At 44.9% G+C, this 13,918-nt stretch overlaps 1 protein-coding gene across 6 annotated transcripts in view; it reads left to right on the top strand.

Moving 5' to 3' along the window:
- The first annotated feature begins 9,521 nt into the window (after positions 1 to 9,521).
- Positions 9,522 to 13,918, top strand: part of LOC309864645 (sterile alpha motif domain-containing protein 5) — a 909,922-nt gene continuing 905,525 nt past the window's right edge. For 2 of the 6 annotated variants that reach the window (XR_014311662.1, XM_082730321.1), the window contains exon 1: positions 9,522 to 10,107. Coding sequence is in view for 5 of the 6 variants with exons in the window: in XM_082730321.1 (XP_082586447.1) it covers positions 9,652 to 10,107 (456 nt within the window). In the remaining variant the exon portion in view is untranslated. The remainder of the gene's footprint in view (positions 10,108 to 13,918) is intronic. The other 4 variants (XM_082730322.1, XM_082730320.1, XM_082730326.1 and 1 more) reach the window with 2 other exon arrangements.

Below are 13,918 nucleotides of genomic sequence, written 5' to 3'. Positions count from 1 at the left end.
AACTGGCTTATTTTCTTCTTGTAGTATGTGGTTGTAGAGAATGCAATGACTATTAGTAGTAGAGTTGGTGCCACTTCCTTGATAGGTGGGTGCTGAGACACCAATAGTTTTGTCCACTGCTACATTTAGTACCAGCTGTGTAAATATGAAGTTAGTGAAAAAGGCCAATAATGTTTTTACATTACCATGAAAATAATTGTGAATTTTTGGTGCCCCTAAAAGAGTCTCAGGGAATCTTTGAGATTTACTGGTAAATATATTACTGTATTTATAGTTACATTAGTGATATTCTAAATTTTCAAGCAAGACACTAGATTCATTCCCTTTTTGTACCAGTTTTTTTTTTTAAAGATTTTATTTATTCATTGACACAGAGAGATCACAAGTAGACAGAGAGGCAGGCAGAGAGAGAGAGAGAGGAGGAAGCAGGCTCCCCGCGGAGCAGAGAACCTGATGCGGGACTCGATCCCAGGACCCCGAGATCATGACCTGAGCCGAAGACAGCGGCTTAACCCACTGAGCCACCCAGGCGCCCCTTTGTACCAGTTTTTAAAATAATGACATGCTTTTCTAATATCCTCTAAAAGCTACCAATTGGGGTTTTATTAAAATATCATTGGAACTTGTGAATTTAAACATATTTGATCAGTTTCAATTCATTACATTTATGATCATGATTGATAATGCTGAAAGTATCTGGTACGAGCTTATTGAGTTAGTTGCTGAGTCCTTTTGGCATGTCTAGCATTCTTTGATAAATACTTTGCCTTCTGATATGACAAAACTCTCCAAAATAATCTTGATCATTTCCTTCCAAATCTGGAGTCAGGTTTTTGTTGTTGCTTTGTCTTATTTTGATTTTCAGGCATTTCTTTAAAGAACCATTGTTCTTTTTAGTGAGAAACAGTATTAGAAAATACAGCTTAGGTTCTAGAGGTCTCATTACTATAGGGTCAGGTTTTTTCTAAACTGTTTTGTATACAGAGCTAAGAATTTTTTTTTAAGATAAAATACACCATGAGTTCATATTGACATTGTAGATTAAAATTTAGGACCACAGAGTTCTTTGATTTTTTTTTTAATTTATTGATCTTATAACTTGTTCTTCTTTCAGTTGTGCCAAAAATATTGGATCTCAACACCAGAAATTACTCATTTGATTTATGCCACATTATATACATAATAATCTCTGCATAATAATTCATATACTACCAACAACAGTCTCCTAACGGAAAACAATTTACTATCTGTCTCTGTTCTTTTTTCCAAGGTAATCCCATCAGGTGTGTATGGTCAAATTACTACTTTTAAAAGACTCCCAGATAGCTCCTGTCTATGTAGTTATGCCAATTTATATATAAAACAAACAATTTCATTTATTTTGTTTATTTCTAACTTGGGGAAGTTACCTTTCAAAATTTAATTTTATGATTATGTTTCATGGTTTCACAGTCAAATCTATGAAACAAAATTATTTACAGTCTAAGTCCTGTCCCCATCCCTTCCACATTTTCCATACATCTATCTCTAACTGGGTAACAGTTTCTGAAATTATAGGGCATATATTCATACCACCTCTTCCTTAAATAAAGAGTAGCATGCTATACGTACTTTCCTCCAGCTTGCTTTTTTTTTTTTTTTATTTCTTCCCCAAATACTGATATATCCTGGAGATCACTCCATGCTAATGCATGGAGATAAACTTCATTCCTTTCCACAGTTGCCAACTATTTCATTGTGTTAGCTTATTCCATAGCTTATTCTGATGGACATTTGGGCTGGTTCTAACATTTAGCTAATAAAAGGAGTGCAGGAATGAATTGTCACTAATATTATTTTTGGGACAGATGCATAAATGTAGGATTGCTAAATTGAAGGGTAAAAAGAACATGAGATTTGCTGGATATTGCCAAATCTCCCTCTATCGTTTTTTGTTTTGTTCTGTTTTGTTTTCTCATCTCTCCGCCCAGCATTATATCCTCCACTTTGAGATGCTGACACTGGGACTCAGCTCGCCACATTTCTGCTGTCCCAGGAAGCACCCTGTTCAGTTTTGGTAACAGTGTGGTAGAAACAAACTACATGGCAGGAAAAAGGAGATCCTCTTCCTGTCAGGTCACCCCCAAACAGTTTTTCATCCAGTAAGGGTAGGATACACCTTCTAACTTTCTATATGCCTAGAAATCTCTCTGAGTTTTCCACTCCAACCAGTCTCCAACCAATCCTCGGCTCTGTGAGGCATCCTTTGAACTGCTACGGTCCCTACACCAACCAGAAAGTGCCCTTTCCTCAAATGTCTGATCCTAGCTCACGGGGTCCTTTCTCCTAACAAATCAGGTAACACACTTTCACACCTTTTTCCTAAGCAATCAGGCAGCATAACTTTTTCAGGATTCTGGGTCCCGGCTCAGCAAGGCTCCCCTTCAAAGTTTCTGCATTTCATCAATCCCAACCTGTTTCCTCGGTTCCTCAACTTTTAGGGATAATAGCTACTTCCCGGAATTACTACATTATGATACTTCAGGATATACTTTTTGTCTTTTAGATTCAATACTTGGTTAACAGTTCTCTTTTAATTAGATAATGTGAACTTTATTTTTCTGAATCTGACTAGCATAGAAGCCTTATCATCTTGCCTTTTTACTCTCAATCTGTGAGAATGTTTCTTTCTCTACAGCTTGGCAACAGAGTGTGCTGCTAAACGTTCAGATTTTGGCTCATCTGCTCGGTAAGCCATGGTTTCTCAGTATAGTTTGAATGTGCTTTTCTTTTATTTGGGGAAGGTGGAGAATAGGTCAAATGGATATCCATCCGCATTATTACTTAGAACTGTCTGTCCCACTTTCTCATAGGTCTTCTGACTTTCCCTTCTCTATCTTTAGAGGTTTTTTTTGATATTAACTCTATCAGTTCTTTTTTTTTTTTTTAAGATTTTATTTATTTATTTGACAGAGAGAAATCACAAGTAGATGGAGAGGCAGGCAGAGAGAGAGAGAGGGAAGCAGGCTCCCTGCTGAGCAGAGAGCCCGATGCGGGACTCGATCCCAGGACCCCGAGATCATGACCTGAGCCGAAGGCAGCGGCTTAACCACTGAGCCACCCAGGCGCCCAACTCTATCAGTTCTTGATTGTCATACATGTTATAAATATTTTCCTACAGGGTGTCATTTTTTTTACTTTGTTAATTTGATTTTTACATTTTTATTTTATTTGTTTGCCATGCATTTTTTATAATTATATAAAAAAAGCTATCAATTTTTTCCCTGTCACTTCTGGAAATTGAAGCAAAATTAAGAGTCTTTCCTATGCCTGGGTTATAGAGGAATATACTTATGTTTTCTTTTAATTGTTTCATTTTTAAGTTTCTGATCCATTTGGTATTTATCCTGGTGTACAATATAAAGAATGTTTCATTTATATTTTTTTCTGGGCAGATCCCTGAAGACCCCTTCTCTTTGCCCATGATTCTAGCAAGTTCTTCGAGGTCAGAAGATCCTAAAAGCATGCTGCCAAGACCATGACCCTCCAAGGGGTCTGGGCTCACTCAGACAAGATAGCTGAACAACCCCAAGGGAGAGTCTGAAATTTGACTTTGGTGAAACTGATACAATTTAAAGTTTTAAACTTGGAGTCAGAACATGTACTATTACCAGATTTGTCAACCATCCTTTTAGGAATGGGGCTTTGTTATTCCAAGGATCTGATCTGCCACTCAGCATTCATAAATAAAAGTCTAAGATTCCTACATATATCACAAATGATCTCAAAAGTCAGAATTTCAAAACTGCAATGCACACTACCTACCTCCAAATCTGGAAGTGACAAGAAGTTCTAACTGTATGCCAATGTCTACTAAGTAAAGGATTGAGAGTTTTAGAGTATATATTCCAAAAGCAAAAATTTTAAAAAATATTTTATTTTTCAGTGATCTCTACACTCAAACTCACAACCCCCAGATCAAGAGTTACATGCTCTACCAATAGAGCCAGCTAGGTGTCTCCTCCCATGGCAAATTTAAACAAAATAAGAAGGAATAATGATTTTTTAAAAACCACACGGAATTCTTTTGCCTCAAAAGAGATGAAATACAACCTCTCAGTCATTGGGAGCCAAGTAGATCTCCGGAAGTAGTCTCCATCAAATCGTTTGCCCCAGCTCCTGAATGGAAGACAACTGCTAGATGAGAACAGCTAATAGTTATTCAGTTTGTACACCGGATCATACATTCACTGTTGTGATTACATAAAGAAGTTGCATTTGTCTGAAATAGCTTTTATTAATATCATTTCACTTGTATGAGATTCTCCAACCTAACTTTAAGGTAATTTTGCTAAGTTGGATTTAAAAAAAAGAAGAAGAAGAAAGAAAGTCCTAAGAGCTGTATATTGCTACTTAACAAAATACTCCACCTATCATTTTTACCTTAGGAGACAGACACTGGACTAATGCTTTCCCCCTCTTTGTGGGTATATAAAAAAATAAATAGACCATTTGGGGATTACCAGAGATTAGAGGATAAGAATTTTTAAAAATGAATCTTGTTTTATTGTCTATCGCTATTAGCTTCTTGCTTGGCTCTCTTTCAGTGAGTGACCTCCTGGTCTCTGACTTCTTGAACACTTTTTTCTTTTTTATCCTTTGTTCCTTCCTTAGAGAAAGAAAGGCTAGTTATAATAGAAATGAGTCATCCAGTGGTATCCCGCCGCTACTCCCTACTGCTCCTTGTCTCTCCTTCTTGCATATACGTGTTGTCACACACAAGTATAATGTATACAGCTCAGACATTTTAACAGACGCCTCCACCCAGCCTGCCCCTAATGTAGTTGCCAACCCAACGCCTCACTTCCAGCCCCTGGAGAACAGATTGCCCGTTACATCACTCGAGCGTATTGTTCTCATTTCTCCCTATAGCATATGTTCCTTCTAGATGCTTTTTAGCTCATAGTTGGGGAGAGGCAAAACATATTCTGCATTTTAAGATTAATATTATATATCCTTGACTTTTACAAGGATAGACACCCTAGGAACTGACGTTTAATAGATGTTAATGGAATTTATTTTTTACACACCCCACGTAAGAACATTTATCTTTTGAAATAAAATGCTATGAAACATTCCGTGGTACTAAGAAAATTTCAAAACACATTATTTTTCACTCTATATCCTTAAATCAAGCTACAGAGTTTGAGCAAAGTGGAAAAGCTGTTTCTTGATATTTAGAATTTAAAGCATGAATATAATTATCATTAATTTATTACACTGAGAGTATCAATGGGCATTTTGCCAGTGTTATTACCAGCACAAAACAATTCTAAAGTGGTGCCTAAAAAGAAACTTTTTTCACAACCTACTTTTCCTTTGATTTTCATTAGGCAAGAAGTTCTTTCTGCAGTAAATAAATGAATAAATAAATAAATCTGGCTCCAAGCATATTAAATAATAAACAGCATGATAAATGTTGCATAAATTTTTATGTAAGAAAAAAAACCTCTAATAAAGCAATACCACTCAGAAGTACTTGTAAAATTATAGGTACTTGACAGTGCGTGTTGAGTAAATTAATTTGTTCTAAGGCTATGCCTAGGAGCATAATAGCCACTTGTTTTTATAAGTACATTTTTGTCTGGATATGAAATATAGTTCAATTTTAGATTTTGGTTAATGTTATGATTCATAGAATTTAGATAATTAAAGATATTAGAAAATATCACCTTTGTAATCTTTCTAATTCATGAATGAATATATAAAAAACTATCTATTTATCCTTTACATATTTAAAATGCTGAAACCTCTCCAGTTCCAATTAATGAAGAAACTCCTTCTCTTTTTCCTTCAGTGACTGGCACTGGAATGCCAACCTAATAAACATTTGATGAGTAAATGGATGGTTTTGACAGAAGCCAGGCACTTACAGAAAAAATGAGGTAATAGGGCAACCTTGCGAGGAACATATGAGGAAACAGATCCTGCTCTTGTCCTGGTTCTGTCATGGGCTAGCTGTGTGATCTTAGGTAAACAACTTGACCCTCTTGAGCCCTGATCTCTTCCGTGTAAATGTGGATGTCTGAGATAATCTTGAAGGGCCTCCTACTTTTCAAACCCTAGTTCGAAATCTTAAAATTAGCCAATCATTCTTGCCAGTTTGACTTTGGACTTTAGCCATAGGTAGAGACACATTTAGGCTATAAAACCTCAGCATTTGAAATCACATTTGTAGCCTCTAGAACTAACTCTGTTTAGGTTCACTGGGCTACGGCAAGCAGTAGAAAGACGGAGCCTGGGTGGCTCTGTAGGTTAAGGGTCTGCCTTCAGCTCAGGTCATGATCTCGGGGTCTTGGGATCCAGTCCCACACTGGGCTTTCTACTCAGCAGGGAGTCTGCTTCTTTTTTTTCTGTGTGCTCCCTCTCTTTCTCAATAAACAAATAAAGTCTTGGGGAAAGAAAAAAGACAGAAGCCTGAGGGTTCACACATAAAAGATGTGAGCAAGTGTAGGAGACAATAGAAGTAGAAGGATATCTACAGAAAGCATCATAGTTCACAAGTCTCCAGATAGCAGGTTTTCTCTAGAGGTAACAGTAAGTTTTATTTATGTCTGATTAGCAACTGATTAATTTATAAAAGGTTTCCCTTCCGAAGAGAGCACTAGAATGCTTTATTTCCTAATTGGATGGTGACTTTACCCATAAATAAAAGAGAATCACTGCTGCTTATTGGGGAGACAGTTTGACATGGCAAGTTTGTTCTTGTCTTCGTCCTGATTTACTGTATGACCTTGGGCCAGTCATTTATCTTCCTCCAAACCAGTTTCACTAATTATAAAATGGAAATAAAAATACTTGCTGCCTTCACAGAGGATTAATGAGACAAGGTGAATGTCTAAGCTCCCTGGGGGAAAGGCTGTATATAAGTAAGCAGATAACGGCTAAGCAGAAGTGCAGGGCTTTCCACAAAACTTGGGAAAGGAAAAAGTCCACAATGATAAAACCCCGGAGCTTTAAGTTTCCTAGTCTACAAGAAAGGGGGCTCTCCTCTTAGAAATGGTCCAATTTTTCCTCCAGCATACCCTGGAGCCTGGGAAGGTCAGTTGCCAGGAGACAGGGGCTGAGTTTATTCCTCCAGAGTTCTAACCCTTTCTCCTTCGTGAACAGTGACCTCCTGGGAGGCAAATTAGTGTTATTCTTTCTCAATTTCTTCTTCTGTAAAATACCCGTTATAATACTTAGTCACAGACAAGGAGACGCAAGCATGGATGCCTGACATACAGTGAGTTCTAAATAATTATCTCCTAGGTCTTCAGCAGCATAAATTCAAACTGCTAAAATATTTTCCTCCTAAAAATCAAAGGCTCTGATGAAAGAGAGTTGGGGAATAAAGGTAGACGTGATGTAACATTTGTGATTTGAAAGGGGCTCAGGGAACTAATATAAAGCTTTGATTCAGCTCATTTATGCTGAATAAAACGTGTTTGGACAACGCCTTAAAATTCGCGTGTGCGACCGCAAGGGGGCACTGTGAGTCTGCTTTGGCGTTGGAGAGGCCACAGCAGCGCGGGGCCGAAAGGGCTGGACGCTTCTAGCATCCCAGCACCCTGGAGAAACACACCCCCTAGTTCGGGCTCCGGAAGGCGTGGCCTTGATGACCCAGCGCGGGGTGGGGGCTGACAGTTCTACGCTCGGGTCCCCCTCTGACTCCGCAACAGGTTTCTTCCTGGCAGGTTCTTCGTGGCGGTTAGCGTTCCTAATGTGGGATCCGCTACTGCCTGAGCTTGGGAACCCAGACACCCTTCCTCTACCACCCCCAAACTGTGGGGAACATTTGGGGTGTGCCTCTGCGTCGGGTGTAGGCAAAAGAGTCAAAGCTGTCTTTTGGTTTTTTAAGAGATCTGTGTCCCTAAAGGGGTTAAGCTCTTCTGATTCAGGAAAAGAGGACCTCCTCTCCCTAAAACAAAACAAATCAAACAAACAAACAAAAAGCCAAAGCGCGGTTTTGGAAAGGACTCTGAAATCACCAGTTGTCCGTCTCAAAGGTCCGGGCCCCCGAATGGCACTCCCCACCGGGATTCCTTCAGGGACAGCGCCCAGTTTAGGTCCTGAAACACCTCAGGTGCGAAGTCGAATTGCCCTTCTGCGAAAAGAAGACAGTGAACTTGCCCCACCGAGTACCTGGACCAAAATGATCTTAGCCCAAGAGGTCAGATGATTAAGGAAATTAAAGCGATTCACTCTATCTGTTCCACCTGCCGCTCGGGTCCCCACGCCCAGGCGTTTGCCCAGGCAGCAGCAAGACAGGCGAATTGGGTTGATTCTCTTCCCTAGAGAGAAAGTGCCGCGGGCGGAGATGTCCGAGCGTCTCTAAAGCGAGGGGATGGTAGCGTGTCAATGTCCCCGCGATCCCGGGCGGGAGGAATGAGCTCTTCCCCCCAGGCTCCAGGACCGAGCGCCTGGAAGCGACCCTGGGGACAGCTGCCCGGGGAGCTCGGGCAGAATTCACTGTGGGCGGACCGGACTGGAAGCACAGTGGAGACTAGGGTCAAAGAACCTGGCAGATAGTACGGGGGTGGGGGAGCGGCATGCGCCTGCCTAGGGGAAAGTACGACCCATCCCAAACTTTCGCAGACTCGGGGGGCCGAGGAAGGGCGAGCCAGGTAGAAGCACCAGCTTCTTCCGCCGCCCCGCGCTCCCAGCTGCAGTGAGAAGGGGCGGCACGCAGCGCGGGCTGGACGCGGGCGGCCCCCTGGTCGCGCCCACCCGCCGGGCTAACGTGCCACCGCGCGGGGCTCTGGGCTAGCGTCCACGGAAGAAACCAGACCGCTCCCGCCTGCGCGCCGGCTCCGAGGAAGGGGCGTGTAGCTCGGCTTGGGCGAGGAGGAGGGAAACTTGGCCTCGCAGCCTCGCCCGACAAGGTCGGGCGGCGGGGACCTGCCCTTGGGCGGCGGGCTAGCCCGCCGGCTGAAGTCGGGGAGGCTCGAGAAGAAGTGAACGCAGAGCCGTCCACGAGCTAGAGAAATCGGCTTAAAAAGAAATGTACAAAGCGATCCAAGGCCGCTGCGGGAGTCCGGCAGCTTAGAAGCCACCCCCCGCGCACCAGGAGGACGGCAGCGACTCGCCCTCCCGAAGACGAGGCGCTCCTGGGCGGCCGCGGGTCTGCGCGGAGGAGCCGCCTCCCCAGCGTGGGGCGCGCATTCAGACGCCGGCGGCGGCCAGAAGCCGAGATGCGGCGCGGGGCTCCCGGCCGGTCCCGGGCCAGCAAAGTCGGGGGCGGCCCCGCGCGCCGCTGACCCCGCGCGAGTCCGAGGGCTGTGCCGGCCCCGCCCGCCTCCGCCCCCTCCCGCGCCCGCCGCGCGCTCCTCCCCGCGGCGGCAGCGGCGGCGGCGGCACATCCAGGGGCGGCGCGGAGCGGCTCGCCCAGCCGCCAGTGCCTGCGAGCTCCAGGCTGCTTGGGGAATTCACTTTGCCGCTTGGACGCTTCTCCATCCTAGGGCTTCTCCTGGTGGCTCTCCGGTTTCGACGCTCCCCTTTTCCTTTGGACGGAAAACTTCGCTGCTGTTTCTTTTTCCCCTTGGAGGACAGGATTAAAAGTTCCCAGAACTGGTGCCGCCCGTGCCGCTCGGGCGCTGGAACAGCTCTTGCCCGTGGGGTTCCAGTGCCACCATGTGCACCAACATAGTTTACGAGTGGCTGAAAGCGCTGCAGCTCCCGCAGTACGCCGAGTCCTTCGTGGATAACGGCTACGATGATCTGGAGGTGTGCAAGCAGATCGGGGACCCGGACCTGGACGCCATCGGGGTGCTGGCGCCCGCGCACCGCCGCCGCATCCTGGAGGCCGTGCGCCGGCTGCGGGAGCAGGACGCCGCCGCCGCCGGCCTCTACTTCACGCTGGAGCCGCAGCCGCCGCCCGCGCCGCCCGCTGTCGCCGTCCCCACCGGCCGCCGGGGGGAGCCGTGCGGCGGCCCGACCCCGGGCCCCTGCGGGGACCCCCGCGGCCAGACGGCCGCCCCCCGCAGCAGGGAGCTGGTGAGCTACCCCAAACTGAAGCTGAAGATCATGATCAGGGATAAGCTCGTCCGCGACGGCATCCACCTGAGCAAGCCCCCGTACTCCCGCAAGGTAAGGAGGCGCCGCCCGGACCGCGCGGGGCGCGCGGCGGGAGGGGACACGGCCCAGCCGCTGCAGCCCATTCCAGGTGACGACGGGGAGGCAAGGATGCTTGGGGTACTTGGGATCTTATCTCTTTCTGTGTTCGCTCTTTATGCTTTCTTTCCTGGTGTCACCAGCGGCTGGTAAGGCAAGATCCCAGGAGTCAGTTCTAAACTAGGACCAAGACTCCGGTTCATGTCTGGTGCTCTACTGTGGAGAACTGGACGAGCGGCCCTACTCCAGGAGCAAAGGGCAACTCCGGATCCCGCCCCCCCCCGCCTCCCCCCGTAGGAGTGCTTAGGTCTGAAGGGTACTGGAACGGTTAGCACTACAGGCGTTCCCTTTTTGAGAAACTTCCAAAGGGAAATTGGCCAAGTCTTAAAAGAGTGGGAAATCAGACCCTGTCGTTATCAGTTCCATACAGTCGAATGCCTTCACTGCTGCAAATTTGAAAAGTGAACCACTGACATGGACATTCTGGGGGAAGAGTTAAGTGTCAGTCCACTTGGGGTAGTTTCTTCAACTTAAGTACAGGGAGGGAATCCGTGCTAAAGACGTTGGACATAATGGGGCCAGTGAGGAGGTACTGCTGAGCTCTTTGCTGGGTCACCAGTTTAATTTACTATTAATCTAGATGAGCTGAAGAAGGCACAACTCTTAGTTCTAGAAAGTCTGAGTGGACTTCCCTTTGGGAGGAGAGAGCACAGCCCAAGGAAGTGAGATTTTCTGTGGCCAGTGAGGAATCCCTGGGGAGGAATCACAGGGAAAGAACTGGGAGTTTATGGAAGCTACTGAAATATGGACTTAGGCGTAGAATAATTAAGTAACAGAAAGTCTTATTTTCATACAAGAGCTGTCCCTCCAGATAAGTGTGTAGGCTTCTGGAGTCATCCAAGTAGAGGGTCCTGCCTTGAAAGGGAGACCTAGGTAGCACAGGTAATCCCCAAGCCTGCTTGGGGTTTCCCAGGCAAAGCTGCCCCTCAGCTGGAAATCATATAGAGAAGCCCAGAGGGAAAAGGTGGGGAAGAAGCTACAGCTGGGGGCGGGAGAGGGGGAAGAACAGCTGTGAACACAGCACCTGAACAGGAAAATTCGGATTATCGAAATGTTTTGTGCTCATCTTAGTCCTCTGAGTTGCTTTATATTCTTAATTCATGGTCAGAACGTCTGGATTTAAGGAAGGGCAAGTGGAAACTTTCTAAAAAGTGGTTAAGGTAGATATGAATGAAGGGTTTAATATTGTCCATACGTTATCTTGCAAGAAAGGTAAGCAATTCAGATACCATGCTTGGGAGTATAAATTTGTTTTTATAAAAATACATAGGGCAGGTCTGAAGGACAGTTTGCCTCAAGTTAAACACATATTTCAGTTACCCACTCTGTGTTACTGATGTGTGGCCCAAACGGGAAGACAGAGGAAAGCACACTTTTCCCAAGCAGGCAGCGTTAGTTACGTCTGGTGTGGATAGGCGGGCTGGATCATTCGTATAAAGCTCATTCCTGGAGATAGCAGGTCAGAGGAGTTCAGCTCAGTCACACTCTTGTGATTTGCTTCCCAGGAAGTGAATTGGGTGTGAGCTGAGAAAATGTGAGCACGTGGGCACACAGCAAGGGCGCAGGTCCACGTCTGGACAGAAGGGGCTATAGAGAGTAAGGTGTGTCCCTAGGGCTTGCTTATTTTTCAGGACCAGAGCTGTGATCGGGCAAGGGGGCAGAGCAGAGGGTAGGCTGGGAGCGGAGAGTGGTGTTCAGGAAGTATCACGTTTTGGTTCTGATACTTAAAAACACAGGCATCGATAGCAAACTTCAGAAGCTGAGAAAGATTCTTGTACGGACATGAAATGTGTGGGTGTAGGCTTCGGACTGTACCCGACTGCCTAGATCAGTGTGTGATATGGTAGTGCGTTTGAGCAAGTGTGATTTACACAAGAAGATTTCACCTTGTGTCGTAATACTGTTTTCTTTCTGTGTAAATGATTACTTCAGTCAACTTCTATATGAATCCTAGAACAATGTTCGATAATAAAGATACACCTAATTCACTTCCTGTACACACTTAATTCTGGGTCTTGAACAGATGAAAGAATAGAGTGGGGGCAGAAGTAGTTTCGTACCTCCATTGGTATTCTGCCCGTGAATAAAAAAAAAAAAAGATGGCAAATTAAGTTGTAAAAAAAAGAAAAAGTTCTATTCCTGTAGTTTTCTATATCTGCTATAAGAAAAACCCAATTTGTTTCAAGAAAAACAGAGAATAGGAACTGAAATACAAGTACTGTATCCCAAACTGAGGGTTCGGTTGTACAGCGCTAGACCACGTTGGTCATTCTGAATTTGTTGCTTATGTGTGCATTGCCTCTAAAGTTTCAGGTTTTAAATTATTTGAGAATTGTCTTCTGATGCAGCTTGTTTCTGTGTAGATAGTGCCAGGACTTTTCTTTAAAATGTGATCCACATTATATATCTCTGGGTTGCTTGGCTCTGTCATGATCGGAATGTGTAGCTGTTCATTATGTGCATTTAGGATTCTGCTTACTTGAGGGAGCCTCACTTCGCCTTTATAGTCATTTGAATCATCAGTCCCTGTGGTGTGTGTGTGTGTGTGTGTGTGTGTGTGACTATTGGATGGCTTGAAAGTGGGTTTATACCCTGGATGGTCAAGGCAGGAATAGCAAATCTTTATAGAGGAGAGTAAATTGAGGAGTTTTCCTAAGAATGACCAGAAAGGGCTTTAGGACTATAGAATTTGCTTCAGGAAGAGTTAAGGTTTTGGCTCTTGTGCTGCTGGCCTGGCCTCATGTTACCAGGTGCCGCCACTGTCCCCTCTTAGGTGAGTTGCAGTGTAAGTAAAAGGTAAGTTTCTCTTTGTTTTCCAAAGACAGTAATTAAAATCTAAGTTCAAAGTAAGTACTCCTTTGTTTTTCCAAAGAAAGTAATTAAAATGTAAGTTCAAAGTAAGTTCCCCTTTGTTTTCCAAAGCAAGTTTGCAGCTTTGGAAAAGCAGGAGCCTGGAAAGAACTCTGCTTGAAATCAAAAAGCAGTAGACAAGTCCCTTTTCTATCCTGTGTATAGCTTCTGTGACTGCTGTGATTGCTGCCTTAGTAGGATGGGGATATGTTTTCATAGGGTAGGAATTAGATAGAGCTCTGTGCATATGATCTCAGTTCTTCACCAGGCTTCCCTCAAGGCTCTAGGTTGCTGTGCTTGGCAGGATGCAGAAGCCCCGCCCTCATAGAACTTGGGGTGTAGCAGGGAAGACCTACAGTGGAATGAGCAGTCATGCTAAAGTGTGATGATTACTTCTGTGGGGAGTGCATGATGCTGTGGGCAGGTGCATCTAACTTCATTTACAGTGAGGTGGGTCGGAGCAGGCTTTCCAGAGCTGGCATTTAGTCAGAGAACCGAAGGTTAGGAAAGTGTGGCCCTAGAAAGAGCAGGGTTCTAAGACAGAACAGTATGTGCAAAGGCCAGGAAGGCAGGAAGTTGAGTGGGCAACAGGAATTGAAGGGAACTCAGTCTGCCTGGACCAAGAATGCTTGGAGGGAAAGGCAAGAGTTGGAAAGACACTCAGTGGCTGGTCCTGGATGGCCTTGACCTCCTGTTTAGGAATTTGGAGTGTATCTTGAGAGGGAGCTGTTGGTGGATCCTGAGCAGAGGCAGGGTGAACAGTTAGGTTTTGGAGAGTCCAGGGAGATTTACAGGTGGCCTGGACTGGGGGAGTGAGTCGGGGAGGAGCAGTGGAGGTAATTGAGAGGTGGAATGGACAGAACTTGATGATGGTTTG

Source organism: Mustela nivalis, assembly GCF_964662115.1.
Source record: "Mustela nivalis genome assembly, chromosome: 5".
Classification (NCBI taxonomy): Eukaryota; Metazoa; Chordata; class Mammalia; order Carnivora; family Mustelidae; genus Mustela; species Mustela nivalis.
Note: the sequence above shows the minus strand (reverse complement) of the source record. Positions and strands in the feature narration are given on the sequence as shown.